Source organism: Homarus americanus, unplaced genomic scaffold, assembly GCF_018991925.1.
Source record: "Homarus americanus isolate GMGI-L3 unplaced genomic scaffold, GMGI_Hamer_2.0 scaffold23518, whole genome shotgun sequence".
Lineage (NCBI taxonomy): Eukaryota > Metazoa > Arthropoda > Malacostraca > Decapoda > Nephropidae > Homarus > Homarus americanus.
In genome coordinates this window covers 644,884-670,805 of record NW_024745451.1, presented here as the reverse complement: position 1 = coordinate 670,805, position 25,922 = coordinate 644,884, and the positions used below count along the sequence as shown (strand labels likewise).

At 45.4% G+C, this 25,922-nt stretch overlaps 1 protein-coding gene across 3 annotated transcripts in view; it reads left to right on the top strand.

Moving 5' to 3' along the window:
- Window positions 1-25,922, top strand: part of LOC121878688 (G protein-activated inward rectifier potassium channel 3-like) — an 87,969-nt gene that overhangs the window by 16,325 nt on the left and 45,722 nt on the right. The window contains exon 1 of one of the 3 annotated variants that reach the window (XM_042385038.1): window positions 13,814-13,869. The exons of the other annotated variants lie outside the window; for them this stretch is intronic. Coding sequence (XP_042240972.1) covers window positions 13,859-13,869 — 11 coding nt within the window. The 5' untranslated portion in view covers window positions 13,814-13,858. Of the gene's footprint in view, window positions 1-13,813; window positions 13,870-25,922 lie in introns of those variants that run through there. 3 annotated transcript variants of the gene reach the window in all.

Here is a 25,922-nt window from a genome sequence, read left to right as displayed (position 1 = left end):
TTTTAAGGTTGGTCGGAAAAAAATATTTAGCCAAAATATGAAAATAGTTTGCTGACAACGAGATTTGGCTTAGCTGACATAAAAACGAATTGTGTTGAAAGAAATGATTAATTAGCTGACAGGAGGAGGTTTAATTTGCTGACAATAACAAGGAATTTGCTAAAAGGGAAACATATTTATCTGACAGTGTTGTTCATAACTGTCAGACTTACTCACCAGGAAACTTAATTTAATCGAGCGAAAATTTACCTGTCTACTGGTGAACTTAACCACCTGATCGTGAACACCTGCCTGGTAATGACATTCAATTAACGGATCACCTGAAGAATCTCCACCCCAGTTTATTTTACCTCAAGATTAACCACCTAATGCTAACCTAACCTAACCTCAAAATAGTGTTAGGTTGGTGAATCTTAAGGTGAAATCAGCTGGGATGGAGAGAGATTCTTCAGGTGATCCTAAATTAACTTCACCCTTACACACCACCCAACCACCACAGCGCCCACTACACACCACCCAACCACTGCACACCACCACCCACACCACCCACTATCCACCACAGCGCCCACTACACACCACCCAACCACTGCACACCACCACCCACACCACCCACTATCCAACACCCAGCTCAGTGCCCACTACCACCAACCACCACCACCTACCACCCAGCTACCAGCCAGCCCCTGAACCAATACCCAGGCAGGGATTGTTGTGGACGGTGCTGCTTGAGTTGTTGTTGTTGAATAATGTACCACATCTACCAGGAAGGTCATTAGGTCAAGGTGTGTGTGTGTGTGTGTGAGTTTGTGTGTGTGTGAGTGTGTGTGTACATTATTTCTGACTGCATTGTGGCTCTGCGACTCGACGCATCTCTGATCATCTGGGGAGAAGGGAGAGGAGGCGCCTCCGTGTTTTATTTACGGTTCACAGTGTCGAGAAATAAGAAAGAATATTGTTTTTATATACGGTTTAAGATGTTGAGAATATAAAAAAGAGTATTGTTTTTATTTACGGATCGCAGTGTCGAGAAATAAGAAAGATTAGTGTGGTTAATGTTTTTTTTTTTTTTACCAACTCACTGGAGAGAGGAGGAAGCTATCTAGTTACAGTAGAGTCTCGGTATAATATTTGACGCCATGTTTGTGACGTAGGGTAAGTGAAGTGATGAATTTGACTGTATGAGACTGTGTGACCTGACTGACTGACTGACTGTTTCCTTCCTTCCTACAGTTAAGAGATTTGACCCATTTATCGAAGCAGACATTTAGGCAGACTTGAAAATTTAACTCACAAAATATTCATGAAATTTATGGTAAAAAAAATACATAAATTTCCTGATTTATGACACAAAAAATATATGTATATGTGTAAATTTAACCTGAAAAAAAATTGTGTATAAGAAACGCAATTTGTTTTACTCAACTGTTGAGAAATTGGTGAAATCTGAGGTCAATATGGTGATGGTCTGTGGAAAATTTATCTCCTTATATGATAATGAACTTTTAAATACGGTAAAACCCTCCATTTAGCGGACTTTATGGAGAGAGAAATCCGTTATATGGAGGTTTCATTGTATGTGTGTGTGTGTATATATATATAAATTTACCCCCTCCCCTTCCCTCACCCTTACCCACTCCTCCCTCCTCCCTCTCCCCCCCATCACCCCCATCCCCCTTAAGTTATCTACGGGGAGAAACACGACTCGTTTCATCCTCGTGTTGAATTAAAACTTAATATTTGAGGTGGAAATATAGTTTAGTTTTGTATTTCCTGTTTGTGTATTAGTTATTACCAGAGACTCAATAACCAATAACACCTCAGCTTCCTCACCTGCTGCAGAACAACAACAACTGCAATAATAACAACAACAACACCACCACCAACAACAACAATAGCACAATCACCACCACCACCACCCACCACCACCACTCACCACCATCCACTCACCACCACCACTCACCACAACACCACCACCACCAACACCACCACCACTCACCACCACCACCACCAACACCACCACCACCACACCACCACCACCACCCCCACTACTACCACCACCACCACCACTCACTACACCACCACCACCACTACCACCACCACCACCACTCACACACCACCACCACCACTCACCACCACCACCACTCACCACTACCACCACCACTCACCACTACCAACACCACCACCACTACTCACCACCACTACTCACCACCACCACCACCACCACTCGCCACCACCAACACCACCACACAGCCGCTGTATTAGTGAGTGAGCTGTGAGTGTTAGGCGCCACTACAACGCACTAGGTCAAGCGTCTCAAGGTTATTCCCCCTTAACAGACAAACCGGAAATGGACTCAGGTTCATTTGACCTCGTCTAACCCCACGTGACCTTATTTGACCCCACGTGACCCCCCATTTGACCCTACGAGACCCCTGTTTGACCCCTTGTAAACTTTGACCTCAAATGACCCCCGTTTAACCTCATGTAAAGTTTGACCCCCGTTTGACATCTCGTTACCCTTTTTGACCTTACGTGACCCCCGTTTGACCCCTTGTAAACTTTGACCTCATGTGACCCCAGTTTAATCTCGTGTAAAGTGTGACCCCATGTGACCTCATTTGTCTGTTGATTTTTATATATATACCCGTTTGTCTGTTAATCCGTTCTTCCGTATTAAACTGGCATTATAATTTAGTTGCTGTATATACCGAGTTTTATCGTTATCTGACGCAGTTAAGTGGCACAATACCCGGATGTGCGCCATGATAAATTGTCAATGAGAATAAAAATAGCGGGTGGCGGCCATTGTTATTGTGTGGAATATCAATACAAAGTGACTGAAGGAACGCTGGGTGAGTGGACTTAAGTGTGAGAGAGAGAGAGAGAGAGAGAGAGAGAGAAAAAAATGAGTGAGTGAGTGAGTGTGAGAATCGGGGAGTGTCTGGTCTGGTCTGGTCTGGTCTGGTCTGGTCTGGTCTGGTCTGGTCTGGTCTTAGATGTTTTACCATAACTAACTTCATGGTCTGATTATTGGCTAAGGGAGACTTTAATTAAGATTGAATTTTAATGTGACAGGTGTGTAGGGCGGGGATTTGTAACAGGTGTGTATGACGGTCTTATAAAAGGTGTAGCAGCTGTAGGAGGCAGGTTTATAACAGGTGTGACAGGTGTAGGACGGGCTTATGACGGGTGTAGAAGGTGGACTTATAACAGGTGTAGGAAGTGGGCTTAAAACAGGTGGGGCAGGTGTAAGACGCAGGCTTATAACAGGTGTAGGACGCAGGCTTATAACAGGTGTAGGACGCAGGCTTATAACAGGTGTAGGACGCAGGCTTATAACAGGTGTAGGAGGTGGGCTTATAACAGGTGTAGGAGGTGGGCTTACATAACCAGGTGTAGGACGCAGGCTTATAACAGGTGTAGGAGGTGGGCTTATAACAGGTGTAGGACGCAGGCTTACATAACAGGTGCCAGGACGCAGGCTTATAGCAGGTGGGAGGTGGGCTTATAACAGGTGTAGGAGGTGAGCTTATAACAGGTGTGGACGCAGGCTTATAACAGGTGTAGGACGCAGGCTTATAACAGGTGTGGGACACTGGCATAACAGGTGTAGGACGCAGGCTTATAACAGGTGTAGGACGCAGGCTTATAACAGGTGTAGGAGGTGGGCTTATAACAGGTGTGACAGGTGTAGGAGGTAGAAGCATAACCCAGGTGTAGGAGGTGGGTTTATAACAGGTGTAGGACGCAGGCTTATAACAGGTGTAGGAGGTGGGCTTATAACAGATTGTAGGAGGTGGGCTTGCCAACAGGTGTGACAGGTGTAGGAGGTGGGCTTATAGCAGGTGTAGGAGGTGGGTTTATAACAGGTGTAGGAGGTGGGCTTATAGCAGGTGTAGGAGGTGGGTTTATAACAGGTGTAGGAGGTGGGTTTATAACAGGTGTAGGAGGTGGGCATATAGCAGGTGTAGGAGGTGGGTTTATAACAGGTGTAGGAGGTGGGCTTATAACAGGTGGGCTAATAAGGACAGAAGTCTGGGGTGGAATAAACAAGAGAGTTGTTGATAGAAGAAGCGTCTCTAGTTGAGTCTCGTTGAGGGTATTATTAGCTAGAGAGAGAGAGCCAGAACCTAACCTAACCTAACCTAACCTAACCTCCTCCGTGTTCTTTGGTTGCCTCAATTTTAACAGATTAACTAAATATTTATTTCCGTTTGAGTCGAGATCGATGTAAGACGAGTCGAAAATAGTAATGGCGGAAGTTGTGGTGAAGGCGACCAATCAGAAATCATGAATCAGATACGACTACCAATCACAAGGCTTGAGTTAGTTGCGACGACCAATCACATGTTATGAGTCAGATGCAACGACCAATCAGTAGTCACAAGTCAGACGCGATGATTAATCAGCGGTCATGAGTCAGTTGCGACGACCAATCAGCGTTTAAGAGTCAGACGTATCATCAAACAGGAGTTAAACTGAGAGTATTTTTAGCGCCAGACAAGACGCAAAGCTCCAGCCTGTACCTCCACACCCTGTACCTCCACACCCTGTACCTTCGACACCCTGTACCCACACCATGTACCACCACACCCTGTACCTCCACACCCTGTACCTCCACACCCCTGCCTCGACACCCTGTACCTCGACACCCTGTACCCCCACACCATGTACCCACACACCTGTACCTCCACACACCCTGTACCTCCACACCCTGTACCTCCACCCTGTACCTCCACACCCTGTACCTCCCACCCTGCTTCCACACCCTGTCCACCTGTACCTCCACACCCCTGTACCTCCCACCCCTACCCACCCACACCCTGTACCTCCACACCCTGTACCCCTCACACCCTGTACCTCCCCACACCCTGCCCACCCCCCCACACCCTGTACCTCCCACACCCTGTACCTCCCCACACCCTGTACCTCCACACCCTGTACACACCCCCACCCCTGTACCTCCCACCCTGTACCTCCACACCCTGTACCTCCCACACCCTGTATCCCAACACCCTGTACCCACATATACATATACCTCTGTATCCACACCTTGTACCTCCCACACCTGTACCTCCCACCCCTGTATCTCTCCCTGTATCTCCCAAGCCTGTATCTCCTCCCCTCCACACCATGTATCTCCCACCCCTATTACCTCTGTCCACACCCTGTATCTCCACACCCTGTACCCACAAAACCCTGTACCTCCACACCTGTGCCTCTACACCCTGTACCTCCACACCTGCCTCCACACCCTGTACCTCCCACCCTGTACCTCTCCCATCCTGTACCTCCACACACCCTCCTTACCTCCTTTACATCTTGTCCCACCCTTACCTCCACATCCTGTACCTCCACACCACACCTTACCTCCACACCCCTCACCCCCCTCCCCTTTACTCCATCTGTACCTCCACATCCTGTACCTCCACACCTTTACCTCCACATCCTGTACCTCACCTTTTATCTCCACCCTGTACTCCCACACCCTTTCATCCTGTACCTCCACACCCCTTACCTCCACACCCTGTACCTCCCACACCCTTTACCTCCACATCCACTGTCTAGAATGATCTCAGAATTACGAGTTATCAAGACGAGAACAGAGATCCCACCTGACACGCCTGTTGGTGCCACGAGAGGGGAGGAGGAGATGGGACAGTGCCACTACCTGACCCTCCTGATGGTGCCACTAGAGGGAGGAGAGAGGAGGAAAATGGGTCATTGCCACTACCTAACCTTCCCGTTGGTGCCACTAGAGGGAGGGAGGGAGGTCAGTGCCACTACTAAGTGCCACTAGGAAGGGAGGGAGGTCAGTGCCACTACCTAACCTTCCCGTTGGTGCCACTAGAGGGGAGGGAGGGAGGAGTGTCACTGCCACCACCTAACCTTCCCGTTGGTGCCACTAGAGGGGAGGAGGGAGATGGGACAGTGCCACTACCTGACCCTCCTGATGGTGCCACTAGAGGGAGGGAGAGAGGGAGGACAATGGGTCATTGCCACTACCTAACCTTCCCGTTGGTGCCACTAGAGGGAGGGAGGGAGGGAGATGGGTCAGTGCCACTACCTGACCCTCCTGTTGGTGCCGCTAGAGGGAGGGAGGGAGGTCAGTACCACTACCTAACTCTACTACCGGTCATTCTCCAAGGGTCAAACCAGGTTATAGGTCGACAAAGGTCATATAAGGTCACCAACCACTCAAATATGTACACTGACCTGAGCTCTCACCCAGAAAGAGGTCCCTTTAGAAGTTAAGTGGGAGTAAAATGAGGACTAATTGTGCATAGAATATTTATAACTGCTGACAGACACACACACGGACGCCCAGACACTTACACAGACGTACAGACACACACACGGACGCCCAGACACTTACACAGATGTACAGACACACACACGGACGCCCAAGACACTTACACAGACGTACAGACACACACACGGACGCCCAGACACTTACACAGACGTACAGACACACACACGGACGCCCAGACACTTACACAGACGTGACACACACACACACACACGGACGCCCAGACACTTACACAGACGTACAGACACACACACACGGACGCCCAGACACTTACACAGACGTACAGACACACGGACGCCCAGACACTTACACAGACGTACAGACACACACACACGGACGCCCAGACACTTACACAGACGTACAGACACACACACACGGACGCCCAGACACTTACACAGACGTACAGACACACACACACACGGACGCCCACACACACACACACAGACACAGACACACGGACGCCCAGACACTTACACAGACGTACAGACACACACACGGACGCCCAGATACATACACACAGACGTACAGACACACACACGCCCAGACACTTACACAGACGTACAGACACACACACGGACGCCCAGACACATACACAGACGTGATACACACAGACGACAGACACACACACACGGACGCCCAGACACTTACACAGACGTACAGACACACACACACACAGACGCCCAGACACATACACAGACGTACAGACACACACACAGACGTACAGACACACACACACAGACGCCCAGACACATACATGACGTACAGATACATACACAGACGTACAGACACACGGACGCCCAGACACATACACAGACGTACAGACACACACACACGGACGCCCAGACACTTACACAGACGTACAGACACACACACAGACGTACAGACACACACACACAGACGCCCAGACACATACATAGACGTACAGACACACACACAGACGTACAGACACACACACACGGACGCCCAGACACATACATAGACGTACAGACACATACACAGATGCTTAGACACATACACAGACGTAAAGACATATACACAGATGTACAGACACGTACACAGACGCCCACAGAGACAGCCAGACACATACATAGACGCCCACACAGACAGCCAGACACAGACCCCACACAGACAGCCCACAGACGCCCCACACAGACAGCCAGACACATAGACGCCACACAGACAGCCAGACACATACCTAGACGCCCACACAGACAGCCAGACATATAGACGCCCACACAGACAGCCAGACACACAGACGCCCACACAGACAGCCAGACACATAGACGCCCACACAGACAGCCAGACACACAGACGCCCACACAGACAGCCAGACACATAGACGCCCACACAGACAGCCAGACACATAGACGCCTACATTGTATCATCAGTCGCCAGCATTCACGTTTAGATAAAAAAAAAAATATATATATACCAAATTAGTTGTTGCAAGCTACCCCCCTCCCCTCAGTAAGTAGACCAAATGGTGGTAGTTGGTCACAGATGGTGGTAGTTGGTCACAGATGGTGTAGTTGGTCTAGATGGTGGTAGTTGGTCACAGATGGTGGTAGTTGGTCACAGATGGTGGTAGTTGGTCACAGATGGTGGTAGTTGGTCATATATGATGGTTGTTGGTTACAGATGTTAGTTTAGTTGGTGCTCACAGATGGTGGTATTTGGTCACAGATGTTCATAGTGGTAGGTGTTCATGGCAGATGGCAGTAGGTGTTCAGATGGTGGTAGGTGTTCATAGATGGCAGTAGGTGTTCAGATGGTGGTAGGTTCTAGATGTGTAGGTGCTCATAGATGGCAGTAGGTGTTCAGATGGCAGTAGGTGTTCTGAGATGGTGGTAGGTGCTCAGATGGCAGTAGGTGCTCATAGCAGTAGGTGCATGGTGGTAGGTGTTCATAGATGGCAGTAGGTGTTCATAGATAGGTGTTCATAGATAGGTGTTCATAGATGGCAGTAGGTGTTCAGATGGCAGTAGGTGTTCATAGATGGCAGTAGGTGTTCACAGAGTGTAGGTCATAGATGGCAGTTCTATAGATGGCAGTAGGTGTTCACAGATGGCAGTAGGTGTTCACAGATGGTGGTAGGTGCTCATAGATGGCAGTAGGTGTTCTGCAGATGGCAGTAGGTGCTCAGTAGGTGTTCACAGATGGTGGTAGGTGTCATAGATGGCAGTAGGTGCTCATAGATGGCAGTAGGTGTTCACAGATGGTGGTAGGTGCTCATAGATGGCAGTGTTCTAGGTGTTCATAGATGGCAGTAGGTGTTCACAGATGGTGGTAGGTGCTCATAGATGGCATAACAGATAGGTGTTCACAGAGTGGTAGGTGCTCATAGATGCAGTAGGTGTTCACAGATGGCGGTAGGTGCTCATAGATGGCAGTAGGTGTTCTAGATGGCAGTAGGTGTTCACAGATGGTGGTAGGTGTTCATAGATGGCAGTAGGTGTTCAGATGGTGGTAGGTGCTCATAGATGGCAGTAGGTGTTCATAGGTGGCAGTAGAGGTGTTCACAGATGGTGGTAGGTGCTCAGATGGCAGTAGGTGTTCATAGATGGCAGTAGGTGTTCATAGATGGCAGTAGGTGTTCATGATGGCAGTAGGTGTTCATAGGCAGGTGTTCACAGATGGTGGTAGGTGCTCATAGATGGAGTAGGTGTTCATAGATGGCAGTAGGTGTTCTACAGATGGCAGTAGGTGTTCACAGATGGTGGTAGGTGCTCATAGATGGCAGTAGGTGCCTGGATGGCAGTAGGTGTTCATAGATGGCAGTAGGTGTTCATAGATGGCAGTAGGTGTTGAAGATGGCAGTAGGTGTTCATAGATGGCAGTAATTTCATGGTGTGGCAGTAGGTGCTCACAGATAGCTCATAGAGGTGTTCACAGATGGCAGTAGGTGCTCATAGATGGCAGTAGGTGTTCACAGATGGTGGTAGGTGTCATAGATATGTGGCAGAGGTGGTAGGTGTTCACAGTGGTGGATGGGTAGGTGCTCATAGATGGCAGTAGGTGCTCTGAGATGGCAGTAGGTGTTCACAGATGGCAGTAGGTGTTCATAGATGGCAAGTAGGTGTTCTGGAGATGGTGGTAGGTGCTCACAGATGGTGGTAGGTGTTCTGGATGGTGGTGTGCTCATAGACGCAGTAGGTGTTCACAGATGGTAGGTGCTCAATAGATGGCAGTAGGTGTTCACAGATGGTGGCAGGTGCTCATAGATGGCAGTATGCAGATGGCAGGTGTTCTAGATGGTGTAGGTGTCTGGCAGGCAGTAGGTGTTCACAGATGGTGGTAGGTGTTCATATGGCAGTAGGTGTTCTACAGATGGTGGTAGGTGCTCTGCAGATGGCAGTAGGTGTTCACAGATGGGTAGGTGTTACAGATGGTGGTAGGTGCTCAGGACGGCAGTAGGTGTTCTAGATGGCGGTAGGTGCTCATAGATGGCAGTAGGTGCAGATGGCAGTAGGTGTTCACAGATGGTGGTAGGTGCTCATAGACGGCAGTAGGTGGATAGCATATGTGATGTGTAGTGGTGGTAGGTTCTGCAGATGGCAGTAGGTGTTCACAGATGGTGGTAGGTGCTCATAGACGGCAGTAGGTGTTCACAGATGGTGGTAGGTGCTCAGGGCAGTAGGTGTTCACAGATGTGTTCACAGATGGTGGTAGGTGCTCATAGACGGCAGTAGGTGTTACGATGGCGTAGGTGCTCATAGATGGCAGTAGGTGTTCATAGATGGCAGTAGGTGTTCACAGATGGTGGTAGATGTTCACAGATGGCAGTAGGTGTTCTACAGATGGCAGTAGGTGTTCACAGATGGTGGTAGAGTGCTCATAGACGGCAGTAGGTGTTCACAGATGGTGGTAGGTGCTCATAGATGGCAGTAGGTGTTCTAGATGGTGGTAGGTGCTCATAGATGGCAGTAGGTGTTCAAGGTTGATGTAGGTGTTCCAGATGGTGGTAGGTGTTCACAGATGGTGGTAGGTGCTCATAGATGGCAGTAGGTGCTCATAGATGGCAGTAGGTGTTCACAGATGGTGGTAGGCAGTAGGTGTTCACAGATGGTGGTAGGTGCTCATAGACGGCAGTAGGTGTTCACAGATGGTGGTAGGTGCTCATAGATGGCAGTAGGTGTTCACAGATGGTGGTAGGTGCTCATAGACGGCAGTAGGTGTTCACAGATGGTGGTAGGTGCTCATAGACGGCAGTAGGTGTTCACAGATGGTGGTAGGTGTTCACAGATGGTGGTAGGTGCTCATAGATAGCAGTAGGTGTTCACAGATGGTGGCAGGTGTTCACAAAAGCCTCCACCGTTGTCTCTCTCCTGTTTCCTGTCTCTTTGTCTCTCATTCTTCTTTGTTGTGAGAAGTTTACTGTCTCTTAAGTGTCTCTCTTGTGGTTTTTATCTCACTGTGAAAGGCATCTCATTTTTGTGCTGCTTATTGTGAAGTAAAATTAGATTTTTTTCAACGCTTTTGTGTGTGTGTGTGTGTGTGTGTGTGTGTGTGTGTGTGTGTGTGTGTGGTGAAAGACAGACAAATACAGACATTCTATGAGTGTGAGATAGATAGATAGACAGACAATCAGATAGATAGATACAGACAGACAGATAGATAGATAGACAGATAGACAGACACCATACCAAAAAAGACACCGAGTCATTGTTCCAAACTTAACATTCTCACACTATTAAAATCCAAGATGAAAGACCTTTACCCTCCTCCCTCTCCCCCTCCCGTCTTCCTCCCCTCCCGTCCCCTCCCCCTGTTGCCTTCCTCCTTCCCTCTTCCTTTCCTTCCTCCCCATCCACCCTTCACCCTCATCCTGCTGTTCCTCCTCCCATTCCTCCTCTCCCCTTCCGTCCTTCCTTCCTCCTCCTCACCCCCCCCCTTCCTTCCCTCCTCCCCTCGCGACTCTTCATACAATGACGTTAAGTTGGTTTTAACAGCGTGATAACCTGGACGTCTTGGTGGCGTGCTGAGAGAGAGGTAACATCCCCACCAGGAGGTATTACTTGTGGTCTGTCAGCCTCGTCGTTCACCACATCTGTCTTGTTGGCGTGGTGGCAGGGCGTGGCGGCGGAGGAGGTAGTTAGGGAGGAGTGGGAGGGTAGAGAAGGGCTGTTTAGGGGTGAGGGTTGAGTAAGGGAGGAAGGGAGAAAAAGGAGAGGGTGTTGATGTTGGGGGGGGAGGGGAAGAGTTAGGAGGGAGGGGGAAGAGGGAGGAAGGCGGAAGGGGTTGGGGAGTAGAGGTTAGGGGGGGGAGGGTAAGGGGGTGAGGGAGTAGCGGTCAGGGAGGAAGTAATAGAAAAGTAACGTGAGACGAGATGAAGTAATCAGGGACGAAATTCATTTTGTTACCTTCCATGTCGCGCTACACACACACACACACACACACACACACATACACATACACACACAAACAGACACACACAGGAACAAACTTCCACGCGCTACGTCTGCTTTCCTTCTCCCCAACACAAAGAAGCAAGGCTACACCATACTCACACACACACACACACACACACTTCAGAAATGACTCACACTTACTCTTTCTCTCTAGGAAATATTTTAACTAGTGAATCATAACTCAAGGTTGGTACAGTTAATATTTTGTTCAGTCGTCGAGTGCAAATCTCGTTTTCTATTTTGCTGGTCCATTTAGTTGTCATGTAAACATAAATAACTAGCAATAACAAGTAAACATAAATGGTACCGTTTTCTTTGAATATCCCGCGAGAATTCTTTACTGGAGGGGGTAACTATTATATCCCCGTATTACCGTTATATCTGTCGCAGCCATGTCGGAAAATTACACCATCTGGACGTGTTTTACGGCGATTCCTTATTTTGGTGACACTATATTTCCTATAATAGTTGGTATAGTATAATTTGACGTGTATTACCTAAAAATGAATTCCTGAACGTTGGAAATATTTGTTAAGTATTACTAAACAGAGGGTGGGAGGGCGTGTAAAGAGGGTGAGTGTGGGTGATGGCGTTTTTGGTGGGGTGGCGGCGACCTTGTGGGCGTACGGGGCTGAGGTATGTCTATGTTGAGTATCATGTTTGTTGGTTTAAGCTACGACCAGATGCATCTGTATTTTCCAAGTCTTGGGGAAGAGAGAGAGAGAGAGAGAGAGAGAGAGAGAGAGAGAGAGAGAGAGAGAGAGAGAGAGATTTGAAAAAGAAACGCTTATAATTTCCATTGAGTCGTTCGCCTTGGCAATAGTCATTCATCAAATTCTACCCAAAGAGGCGCAGCTAAACCCTGAAATGCGCAGTGAACTATTTTACCATCTGCGCACAGACTAGCAATAGATTTCAAACCTCTTAACCCAAGTGGTGATTTCCCAATATGCGCAGTGCTACCTTTACTGCATGGATCTCAACCAACCCCATTGAATACCCCCTTAGTGCGCAGATATCCTTTGATATGCGCATTTTACCTTAATATGCGTAGTTAAAACCTCATAGGCTTAGTTATACCCAAATATTCGCAATTATACCCAAATATGCGCAGTTATACCCAAATATGCGCAGTTATACCCAAATATGCGCAGTTATGCCCCAATATACGCAGTTATACCCTGTTACAACCTAATATGCGCAGTTATATGCTAATAGGCCCAATGATATCCTAGTGCATTATGCGTAGTTACACCCTGATATGCGCAGTTATACCCTAACATGCGCAGTTATACCCCAATATGCGCAATTATACCCTAAAACTTGTGCAACAATCCGCTAACAGGCGCAGCAAAGACAGTGCGCCAATTATATATTTCGTGTGTATCTTGCTACTTACTGCATGGTGTTTATAATAATTATAATAATCTAGACTTAAGAATTATTATAAGATTCAATTATAGATTATATAAAATTATTTAAGAAATATGTAATGTTTATTAAAAATTATCAAATCAACTTTAATAATTAATTTTTATTGAAGATATATAATTGAGTAAACTATAAATTATAATTATTTTTACTTATAATTATTTAACTTATAATCTTGTTTAATTATCAGAAACTACAGCCATTTTGTAAGTCACATTTCTAGGGTTTCATATATAATTAATCAATAATTATTACAAGCTTATATATATACAGTATAATTAATTTGCAAGGTATTTCATCTTGATTAAATAGGATTGATAGGATTATATTTCCCTTTATATCGAATGATTGAATGATAGTATTAGGAATTATCAAATAATTCACCCCATATAGAGAATCATTCAACTATACTTTCACTAATAACTAGAATTATAACTCACATCTCGTATGAGTATTTCCATCAATAACTCTAGAATTATCTCATCCATATCTAGAATAATTGATATTTTAACTAGACTAATAATTTTCTTTAGAATTATATTAAAAAAAATTCACTTAATATCAATTTATATTTAAAATGTCTACAAAAAAAAGGTTCTCATTAGCATACTGAAAATATCTTGTGTTTACAATGTTTATTAAAAGGTGTTTTCCCTCCCCTCTTGGGCTCCTCCACGGCAGCTTTCTCTCAGGGCTGCCCTACCAGTTCATGATTGATCTGTAAGTGAACGTCGGTAACACTGCCTGGGTTGTCGTGCTTCCTTACCTCCTTCCCTATCTATATATACCTTGTGCTTCTAGTATGGGTCTCTTGTTTGGATCCTAGAACCGCCCCTGTGGTCCTAGAGTCGTTTGATGGTCTTAGAACCGCTGCCTGTGGTATTAGAATCGCTTATTGTGGTCTTTGAACCGTCTTTAGTCATCCTGGAACCGTCCTCTAGGGTCTTGGTTCATCCTTGTGATCCTAGAACCGTGCCTTGGGGTTATAGAACCACCCTTTGAGGTCCTGGTTTCATCCTTATGGTCTTAGAACCGCCCCTTGTGGTCCTGGAACGATCCTTATCCTCATATCATCCTCCCGTGGTCCCAGAACCGTCCCTAGTGGTCTTAGAACCGCCCCCTGTGGTCTTGGAACCGATCATATGGTCCCAGTGGTTGCAGTAACACCCTCTAAGTCCTAGAACCGTTTTCAATAGCTCCCATAGCCTACCAAGTACCTCTGAGAACCATATCCAGTGGACTCAGAACTGATCCCCTGTGGTTCTGAAAGCATCCCATGGTGCCAGAACTGATCCTTGGAACTCTTATCAATGCCTCTTAGGTTCTTAGAATTATCCTTTGTTGTCTTAAACGTCTCCAGTGATTCTAGAACCCACCGTCTCTTTGAGTTTTTTGGTGCCAGTAAGGGTTCCAACGTCACCCCAGAACCTTGCCAGTGCTAGTCTTCTCTCTCTAGGTCCCAGTACACCCAGTTCTTGGTCTTCCCTCCACTAGTAATCACACAAAAGGACCCCCAGTACATCTTGCATCTGGCCTTGCTAACACACCTGACATTAGGATCTGGATTCTCAAATATTTATGAGATTTTTTTTTTTTTTACTTAACTGGTTTGAGAGAACACATCTAACTACGGAAGTCTCAGTACACTTTCAACGCCATATTGGTTTTGTTTGTGTTATTGAGGGAGTTAGATACGTTCTTTTGTTACCAGTTAAGAGGAAAATAGATAATTTGGGGATATTTGAGAATTTGGACATAGATACGGTAACCTAGACGAGTCCACCTCATGCCTGGCCATAGGTAAACAAAGCTTTATAATTATGATCCCTCGAGGTTTGTATAAAGTATTGTTGGAGAATTTATTTATACCTTGTGGTTTACCCCCCTCCCCCTGGTGTGTTTAGTTACTAGTGCGTCCCTGTAGAGTGTGAAGAGTCCCAGGTACAAGATCACACACAAGTACTTGTTTTAAGTGTGGTGATCTAGACTATAACAACAACAACAATGCCACACACACTTGTTTACCTCGTTGTCTCATGATCCAGCGAGTGAGAAGATGAGTTTTGTTTTTCTCTCTCTCTCTCTCTCTCTCTCTCTCTCTCTCTCTCTCTCTCTCTCTCTCTCGTTTTGGTCGTCGTCGCCGTTGCCCTCAGATTGTTGTTGTTGTCCTCGTAGAGAATGATTTATAACATGTCGTGTCCCTCAGTCTGTCTTGTCGTCTCGTCGTGTTATGGCTGCCTGGAATGATATAATAATTAAAGTTTTTGAGATTATTATTTTTTGTCCCTTCCCATATTGTTTTACTTGTCCATGTTCTTTCCCTCTATGAGAACTAATAGTCGTTCCTTAGCGAGACTTGTGAAGCATGACTCGTCCCCTTTTAAGAATTATATATATTCTTTTGGGCCTGCATTAGATATTGGAGAGAAAGTGAAGAATGTAAACTTGTCGACGTCTCTACACCTGCGCCTACTTCAGGAGTCTGGACTGGATAAAATTACCTGCCCCCCACCACCCTCACCAGATGGTTCCTCCTCTCCCTCTTCCTCCCTCTCTCTCTTCCTTTTCCCATGGATTTCCCTCTTCCTTCCATGCTTCCTTTTTGCAGTTAGATATAAATGCAAGTTTCTTTAGTAATATTGTTATATATATATATATATATATATATATATATATATATATATATATATATATATATATATATATATATATATATATATATATATATATATATACTGTACATATATATATCTACCTTTTGGTAGAAGTAGATAGCAAATAGGTCTTAGATGATATTAGTCTACTTACATTACACTAACACCTGTAGTTCATCTCGGCACACGTCATCATCATCTCCACCAAACACTGCTCCTTCACTCACCTTTCACAGCACGTGTTCACCCACCACCAACCATATCGTGTCCTTCCCAGTGTCTCGAGGTATAAAAGGTTCACGTCTTGTATTCAGAGGGTGCATATTCTCCCGGTGTGTGTGTGTGTGTCCTGGATCCAATATGAAAAGAATTTCCCCTCCCCCCGCTCCTCCCCCCGCTCCGCACGTGCTCTAACCCTCCCCCCTCTCCCCTTCCTCATAAGATCATTTAATGGGTCTTGATCTTCTTGAAAAGATCGTGTTTGAACCATGACGTGTGCTGTTGGGGGGTTTGACGGGGTGACTTGAGGTTAAAACGACGCTTCCTGTTCCTGTGAAAATAGCTCCGCGTTTTTCTTTCTCTTCCTCGTTGAAAGTAATATTTGTTGACGTAATTTCACAAGACAATAAGTGATATTATTTATAGATTGAATTAAAGTTAGAGGTTGTTGTTGTTTTAGTTGTTCAGTTTAGCGGGAACAGTAAGTGTCTTGTCCTGGGTTCTTTAGGGTTCAACCACGAAGTAATGATGACAGAACGCATATAGTTGTAAAATTATTCCCATTTAAATTCCCGACACGAGGTAGATGGTCAAAATGGCGTTAAAAATACACCTAGACTGTCCTAAGAGACTTTTAAATGGAACAAAATGAGTTCTGGGTAAACAAATTAACGCGGGAAACTTAACAGAACCCGGGACCATCAGCTGGTGGGCGCGGGGGTAAGAAAAAAAAAAGTTCTAGCGTTTTTTCTCCGGATAGTGTTGACGTGTACTGCCTCGCCTCCACCCTCCCCCCTATCTAACCCCCCACGTTATTCTTTCTTCCAGTTTTCTTACGGATATCCCACTTCTGTTGCTCACCGACTTGTAAGTGCACCTCAGTCTTCCCACCGTCCAACACCGGATTCTCAGAGATTCTTACGTCATTATTTCCTCCTGGCTGGACACAGTAGAACGTATATTTTTGGTTTTAATTCGTTCACTTGAGCCTACGACACTGTTGATTATCATTAACTAAGGAGGAAATTAAACGTAAGAATCTAGGAAACCGTACACTGGCTGCCCCGCCTATTGGCTGTGTATGCTTGTGACGTTGCCTGATTTGATTGGCTGGTGCTATCTGGCCTTGAATCCCAATTGGCTGGTGCTGCCTGGCCTTGAACCTAATTGGCTGGCGCTGCTAACTGGTCTCAACTGACTGGCTATTACCTGTGCTTATATAGTGTTCAACAATTAGTCATTACTTAGTGAGAACATTAAACTCTAACCACCTAATGGGCTTATTAGCATAGATAACTAATTGACTTCTTATTTTCAGTTACCAATCGATCGCTGAGCGCCTTTGTGGTTACTTAACTCTCTCTACACGAGGGATAGATTACTTAGTACTGAGGGAAGGAGTAATAGAGGCGACCAGCGTTGGGATTGGTCCTGTGTGTGTGTGTGTGTGTGTGTGTGTGTGTGTTTGTCTGTTCTCCGTCTCTCCTTCTCTCTCCTCACCCCCTCTAATCACTCCCTCTCACTCCCTCTCCTCTCACTCTTCTCACTCCCCTCTCTCTCCCTTTCACTTTTCTAAGATAGAGTATTAATTATTTGTTGTCGTTTGTCTGCTTGTTTGTCTTTTTTCCTTCTTCCTCCTCTTCTTCCTCCTCCTCTTCTTTCTCTTCCTCTTCTTCTTCATCTTCTTCTTCCTCTTCTTCCTCTTCTTCCTCTTCTTCCTCCTCTTCTTCTTTCTCTTCCTCTTCTTCTTCCTCTTCTTCCTCCTCTTCTTCTTTCTCTTCCTCTCCTTCTTCATCTCCTTTCTCTTCTTCCTCTTCTTCCTCTTCTTCCTCTTCATCTTCTTCTTCTTTTTCTTTTCTCTCATTTCTTCTCTATTTCCTTTCTCTTCTACTCCCACTTTTTGCCTCAATTTCGTCCCTTTATCTCTCCTCCTCTCACTTCCCCCTCACCTCTTCCCCTCACCTCTTTCAAACACCTCTTCCCCTCACCTCTTTCAAACACCTCTTCCCCTCACCTCTTTCCCTCACCTCTCTTCCCCTCACTTCTCTTCCCCTCACCTCTTTCCCTCAACTCTCTTCCCTCACCTCTTCCCCTTGCCTCTTTTCCCCTCACCTGTTCCCCTCACCTTTTCCCCTCACCTCTCTTCCCCTCACCTCTTTTCCTCCACCTCTCTTCCCCTCACTTCTCTTCCCCTCACCTCTTTCAATCACCTCTTCCCCCTCTTCCCCTCACCTTTTCCCCTCACCTCTCTTCCCTCACTTCTCTTCCCCTCACATTTTCCCTCGCTTCTTTTCCCCTCACCTTTTCCCCTCACCTCTCTTCCCCTCACTTCTCTTCCCTCACATTTTCCCTCCTTCTCTTCACCTCACCTCTTCCCCTCGCCTCTTTCCTCACCTTTTCCTCACCTCTTTCCCTCACCTCTTTCAATCCCTCTTCCCCTTGCCTCTTTTCCCCTCACCTTTCCCCCTCACCTCTCTTCCCCTCACTTCTCGATTCTCTTTTATTTCTCTGTTTCCTCCACTCCCCTCCTCCATAATCTTGTCTCTCTCTTATCTTTCGTTTTATCTCTTTGTCTTTCTTACTATGCCTCTCTCTCTCTCTCTCTCTCTCTCTCTCTCTCTCTCTCGACCTCAGACTGACTCACTCCACAAAAGTTCTGAGTTGATTAAATTTGCGTAACACCTTGAGTACGATGTTTTAATCCTTTGAATACAATGACTTAACACCTTGAGTACGATGTCTTAATACCTTGAGTATGATGTCTTAACCCTTTGAGTACGATGACAATCCTTTGAGTACAATGACTTAAACCATTTGAGTACTATGTCTTAACCCTTTGGGCATAATATAATAACCCTTTGCGTACTTTTTCGTAACATATTGAGTACTATATCATAACCTTTGAGTACTAGAATAACCCTTTGAATTGTACATGATAATCCTTTGAGTAATGTAATGGCCTTTGAGTACATAGTCATGGTACTTCAAATTGGATGTATTGAGTCACCGTATTACAGGTGTTAAGACAGGAGTTGAGACAGGTGTTAAGACAGGAGTTAAGACAGGTGTTAAGACAGACAGGAGTTAAGGAAGGTGTTAAGACAGACAGGAGTTAAGGAAGGTGTTAAGACATGTTATTGCAGGTGTTAAGACAGGAGTTAAGACAGGTGTTAAGACACATGTTGAGACATGTGTTAAGACAGGTGTTAAGACAGACAGGTGTTAAGACAGGTGTTAAGACATGTGTTAAGACAAGTGTTGAGACATGTGTTAAGACAGGTGTTAAGACAGGAGTTAAGTTAGGCGTTAAGACAGGTGTTAAGACAGGTGTTAAGACAGACAGGAGTTAAGACAGGTATTAAGACATGTGTTAAGACAAGTGTTGAGACAGGTGTTAAGACAGGTGTTAAGACAGGTGTTAAGACAGACAGACGTTAAGGAAGGTGTTAAGACATGTGTTATTACAAGTGATAAGACAGGTGTTAAGACAGACAGGAGTTAAGACAGGTGTTAAGACATGTGTTAAGACAAGTGTTGAGACAGGTGTTAAGACAGGTGTTAAGACAGGTGTTAAGACAGACAGACGTTAAGACATGTGTTAAGACAAGTGTTGAGACAGGAGTTAAGTTAGGCTTTAAGACAGGTGTTAAGACAGGAGTTATTTTAGGCGTTAAGACAGGTGTTAAGACAGGTGTTAAGACAAGACAGGTGTTAAGACAAGTGTTGAGACATGTGTTAAGACAGGTGTTAAGACAGGAGTTAAGACAGGAGTTAAGACAGGTGTTAAGACAGGTGTTAAGACAGGTGTTAAGACAGGTGTTAAGACAGGTGTTAAAACATGTGTTATTACAGGTGTTATGACAGGTGTTAAGACAATTGTTAAGACAGGTGTTAAGACAGACAGACGTTAAGGAAGGTGTTAAGACATGTGTTATTACAAGTGATAAGACAGGTGTTAAGACACGTGTTGAGACATGTGTTAAGACAGGTGTTAAGACAGGAGTTAAGACAGGTGTTAAGACAGGAGTTAAGTTAGGCGTTAAGACAGGTGTTAAGACAGGTGTTAAGACAGTTGTTAAAACATGTGTTATTACAGGTGTTATGACAGGTGTTAAGACAATTGTTAAGACAGGTGTTAAGGCAAGTGTTAAGAGAGGTGTTTAGTCAAGTGTTCAGAGGCAGGTGTTAAGACAGATGTTAAGACAGATGTTGAGACAAGTGTTAAGACAGATGTTAAGACAGATGCTAAGACAGGTGCTAAGACAGGTGCTAAGACAGGTGTTCTTCCTTTATATTCCGTAAACTTTTTCCCGGGTGTTGTACTGCATGATGAGCCTATTGACCTGCCCTTACCTGGACGAGCTGATGCAGGTAGCCAGTGTTGTTGAATCTCTCTCTCTCTCTCTCTCTCTCTCTCTCTCTCTCTCTCTCTCTCTCTCAAATATGCTTAGTATATTTTTTAACACGTGATGGATATTATGACATTTATTATTAACAGGTATTTGAAGATATTTGTTCTATATATTGAGTGTTTGTTTCTATGGGTTTGTACAGGTGTTGGTGTCACAGGTTGGTATGTGAAGGAGCTAACATATTTCACGTTCACATTCATACACATTCATTATAAACACAGCCTGCAATGTTTATATTCATCATGTTTATAGTTGACGTTATTCATTTGTTTTTTGCTGATGCATGACTTATAGATGATGTAGAATTGTTCTTGTGTCTTTATTCTTTAAAATCTATTATATATTATTGACTTATTCTCTATGGTGCATGAGAAGTGACACGTCATTGTGTGTTCATCGGCTGATCATCAAAACAAATGTCAGCTGATCGTCAAAATAAATGTCAGCTGATCATCAAAATAAATGTCAGCTGATCGTCAAAACAAACATCAGCTGATCGCCTGGATAACACCTTGTTTTGTTTACCCCCGGCCCCCCCCCCCCATCCCAACGTCGGTGATGGCCGCCTAGGTGTAGTGTGGCCCCCGTCAACCAACATCCAGAAATATTATATCCGTATCATAAAACCAACTCCAGTACGAGCAGTCAACATCATCAGGCGTTTCTCTCTCTATCCCACAAATATGACATGGTTTTTGGAAATAGACCCAAGCGAACATTGTCACCCTACCAGTACTGTCTTTATTTTGATCCCTTGTTTACCGATAAGCCCCCCCCACACAATCTAGGGTGTATTTCAGGTCACTAAGTTAGGGTATTAGTGATCTATATTGGTTGACTTCATAACGGCGTCCTCTATGGTAATCACTTCCCCCCCCCTCCCCTCCGTCACCGTTTCCCTACATACATAGTCAATGCTTCATACTTGCCAGCCAGAGTCACCCTCGACCTCGCTCTCATATCTTGGCAGTAGAGCTTGTTACTGCGTGTGTCTCTCTCTCTCTCTCTCTCTCTCTCTCTCTCTCTCTCTGTCTGTCTCTAGCCATTACACGACCCCTCAGCTTGTCATCTAGCGAGCCAGCGACTGACACAAACGAGTAGTCGGTTACACTCCAGGTTGGGGACCCTCAGGAAGAAGAGGAGGAAGGAGGGGAAGGTCTTGGTGTGTTGACAACTTCACGTGTATGATGGACCTTCATCTCCTGCAGATGATAGCAACAGGTGGAGAAGGAGGAAGAGGAGTACCTTGTGTGTGTGTGTGTTGGGTTTAATAACAGAATTTTAGCTACAAGGCCATTATTTTCGATGGCTAGTCTGAAGTCAGTATTTGTATTTAACTGACTGACTGACTGACTGACTAAGTAAAACATCACGACAGTCATCTACCTTTAGCCAGACCTTAAACCCATGAGTGGGATATAATTAAACCTTGAAATAGAAACATCTCATTAAATGTTATACAGGTGATTACGACCCTAAATTATTTTTTTCACGATGTTTAAGGAAATTATTAACATCCGTGACCCAACATCGTCCGAATATTTAGTTAGATTAATGTTAAAATATAGACGGATTAGGTTAGGTAAGGTTGGAATGACTTAATGGCACTGGAACTGACTTTTTGGCACTGGGGCTTAATGGCACTGGGACTGACTTAATGGCACTGGGACTGACTTAATGGCACTGGGACTGTCTTAATGGCACTGGGACTGACTTAATGGCACTGGGACTGACTTAATGGCACTGGGACTGACTTAATGGCACTGGGGCTGACTTAATGGCACTGGGACTGACTTAATGGCCCTGGTACTAAACTAATGGCACTGGTACGGACTTAATGACACTGGGACTGGCTTAATGGCTCTGGGGCTGACTTAAGTAGTGACTCACCTCCTCGAGACCAAGTGAAGAGTGTGGGAGAGGGTAGTCCGTTATATCAAGGGTCCGTTAGATGTGAAAATTCCAATTAACGGATTTTATGGAACAGAATTGGGACTGAGATGGGACAGAAGACCAAGACGGAAGGGTAGAGGTGTGTGTGTGTGTGTTCCTCCCATACAACTAGCCACCGTCACCTCCCCTCCCCCCGACCCTCCCTCCTTGGTTAGGTCAGGTCAGGTTGTGTATACATATTTCTGAGACAGCTTTTGGTATCATACTTCTCATTATAAATCCGTAAATATATTTAAATCATCCCATTTAGGGTATGATGCGTCCCCTATAATGCGGGTAAATCTTCATGTGGCTCCTATAATGCGGGTAAGTCTTTACGCGTCCCCTATAATGTGGGTAAGTCTTTACACGTCCCCTATAATGCGGGTAAATCTTCACGCGTCCCCTATAATGCGGGTAAATCTTCACGTGGCCCCCTATAATGCGGGTAAGTCTTCACGCGTCCCCTATAATGCGGCACCACGGCCAGTAAGTACCTAGTTGTTAATTATGCATTATTAAGTATTTATATTGTATAATTGTATGTGGTGAAAAGGTAAGTAATTATTCTCTTCATTGTAATATATATTAAGCATCGTGTATAATGTATAACATGTATATCTACCACATTATGAAGAAATTATTGGTGAATTATATATCAGCTTTGTATTTTGTTTCAGAATCCCGACGTTATATATGTACCTATAATTTTAAAGTTCATGTTTATATATTTAAATATATATATTTACAAAGTTTCTCCAGCTTGATACAGTATATTTATAAAGATTCAAAGTTTCTTGTTATATTTACCTACAGTTTTAAAGTTTCTTGTTATATTTACCTACAGTTTTAAAGTTTCTTGTTATATATACCTACAGTTTTAAAGTTTCTTGTTATATTTACCTACAGTTTTAAAGTTTCTTGTTATATTTACCTACAGTTTTTAAAGTTTCTTGTTATATTTACCTACAGTTTCAAAGTTTCTTGTTATATTTACCTACAGTTTCAAAGTTTCTTGTTATATTTACCTACAGTTTTAAAGTTTCTTGTTATATTTACCTCCAGTTTCAAAGTTTCTTTTTATATTTACCTACAGTTTTAAAGTTTCTTGTTATATTTACCTACAGTTTTAAAGTTTCTTGTTATATTTACCTACAGTTTTAAAGTTTCTTGTTATATTTACCTACAGTTTTAAAGTTTCTTGTTATATTTACCTACAGTTTTAAAGTTTCTTGTTATATTTACCTACAGTTTTAAAGTTTCTTGTTATAAATACTCACTTAACTACATAACCTGGGATAGAGACATATGCGTCTTCAGACAGGTCCTCGTGCCGGGAGCTGGTGCGGAAACGTGACTGGAAAAGTCCTTGCATTAAGCATCGTGTTGGTGATGAATAATAGCCGTAGGTACATGGCAGAGGCGCGTCGGGAGATGGTTGTTCTTGCATTCGGGAGTACGTCTTCGTGATAAAATTGGGCGTGGGGGGCGTGGTAAAGGCGCGTCAGGAGCGGGTTTTTTGCAACAGGGAGTGACTTTGTTATGAAATATAGGGGTTAGGGGCGTGGTAAAGGTGCGTCAGGACCGAGTTTTGCAACGAAAGGATGAGACTGAAGAATATTGTTGAGGACGTGGGCGAGGCGGAACAAGCGCGGGGAGTATGTAAAGTCCTTGTACTCAATATCACGTTCAGACGATAGTGTGATCTGGCGCCAAAGGTGTTGAGGAAAAGGTGTGCATCCAGCACGGCTCAAGAGACAACAGGTGTCCAGCGTCAGCACGAAAGAAAGGGGGAGTGAGAGGTTACAGGTGTTCATCGTCAGCACGAGGTGAGGTACAGGTGTCTGGGTCAACACGGGCAAGACACAGAAGTAAAGATGTTCCTCAGCGTCACCACGGGGTAAGATACAGGTGTTGCAAGTGTTTAGCGTCAGCACGGGGTAAAGTATTGATGTTCTTCAGTGTCAGCACGGGGTAAGAAGATACAGGAGTTTAATGTCAGCACAGGGTGAGGTACAGGTGTTTAATGTCAGCACGGGGTAAGACATAGGTGCTAAGTGTCAGAAAGGGGTAAGATACAGGTACTCAGTGTCAGCCTGGGGTGGGGTACAGGTGTTCAGCGTCAGCACGGGGTGAGGTACTGGTGTTTAATGTCAGCACGGGGTGAGGTACAGGTGATCAGCAACAGCACGGAGTGGGCTACAGGTGTTCAGGATCAGCACGGGGTGAGGTACAGGTGTTCAGCGTAAGCACGGGGTGGGAAAGGAAGGCTTGCTTGAGAACAGTGCTGGCCACCACGTGTGTCCTGGTGCGCGAGTTTGAAATTCTTGGCAGAGTGTGTGGGAGTGTTGCTTGCTGACCTGTGCCTCGGGAACCCGCTGCTACGCGTGTGTGTGTGTGTGTGTGTGTGTAAAGACCCTACTATAACGACGGTCTTGAGTTAGGGGACCTGACCCACGCCCTGTGTATGAGATTCACCGTCGATTTTGTCCTTAGCGCTGAGAACTATCAGGTTTGGGTAGATCTGACGGAGGGACATCAGTGAGGTGATGGTGGTGGGTTACTACTGTCATGCCTCGTGTCCTCTTTTTCCTCCTTCCTCTTCCCCCCACCCCTCCCTTTTTCCCCTTCACTCTTCCTATTCTCCCACCAACCTCTCTCCTTCCTCTCCCTCAATTCCTCTCTTATTTCTGGCCCTCTTTTCTCGTCTCACACCAACCCCTCCCCCCCCTCCTCTTCTCTCCACTCTTCCCCCTCTCCCTCCTCTTCCCCTCTCTCTCTCTCTTCCCCTCTCCTCCTGCACTCTTCCCCTCTCTTCTCATTCTTCTCTCTCCTCTCTTCTCCCTCTCTCCTCACTCTTCTCCTCTCTCTCCTCACTCTTCTCCTCATTCTTCCCCTCACTCTTCCCCTCTCTCTCTCACTCTTCCCCTCTCTCTCACTCTTCCCCTCTCTCCCTTCCCTCTCTCTCTCCTCACTCTCCCCTCTCTCCTCCTCTTCTCTCTTCTCATTCTTCCCCTCTCTCCTCACTCTTCTCCTCTCTCCCTCATTCTTCCCCTCACTCTTCCCCTCTCTCCTCACTCTTCCCCTCTCTTCCTCTCAGCCAGACGACCACACTGTCCTACATACTCGAGCAAGAATCGACCCGAGTACTGTGAGTCCCCCTAATCATGTGTACACTGACCCCCGATGACTCACAGCGCTCGGTACTGTCACCTCACTCGTTAGCCAGTACCTGAGGCTGGAGGGTGTCTTTGTTGCGTTCGAGTATGTCCTGACGAAGGGAGGTAGATGTTCACTTATATCCTGACGAAGGGAGGTAGATGTTCACTTATATCCTGACGAAGGGAGATAGACGTTCGTGTATCTCCTGACGAAGGGAGGTAGACGTTCGTGTATCTCCTGACGAAGGGAGGTGATTTTCGGCCAAGATAGTGTACATTCGCCTGGTATGATAGGTGTTTGTGTGTGTGTGTGTGTGTCAATAATGGTTGGAGGATGAAATATGTCGCTGAGAGAGAGAGAGGAAGGAGTTTACTTGGAGCTGAGAGGGAGAGAG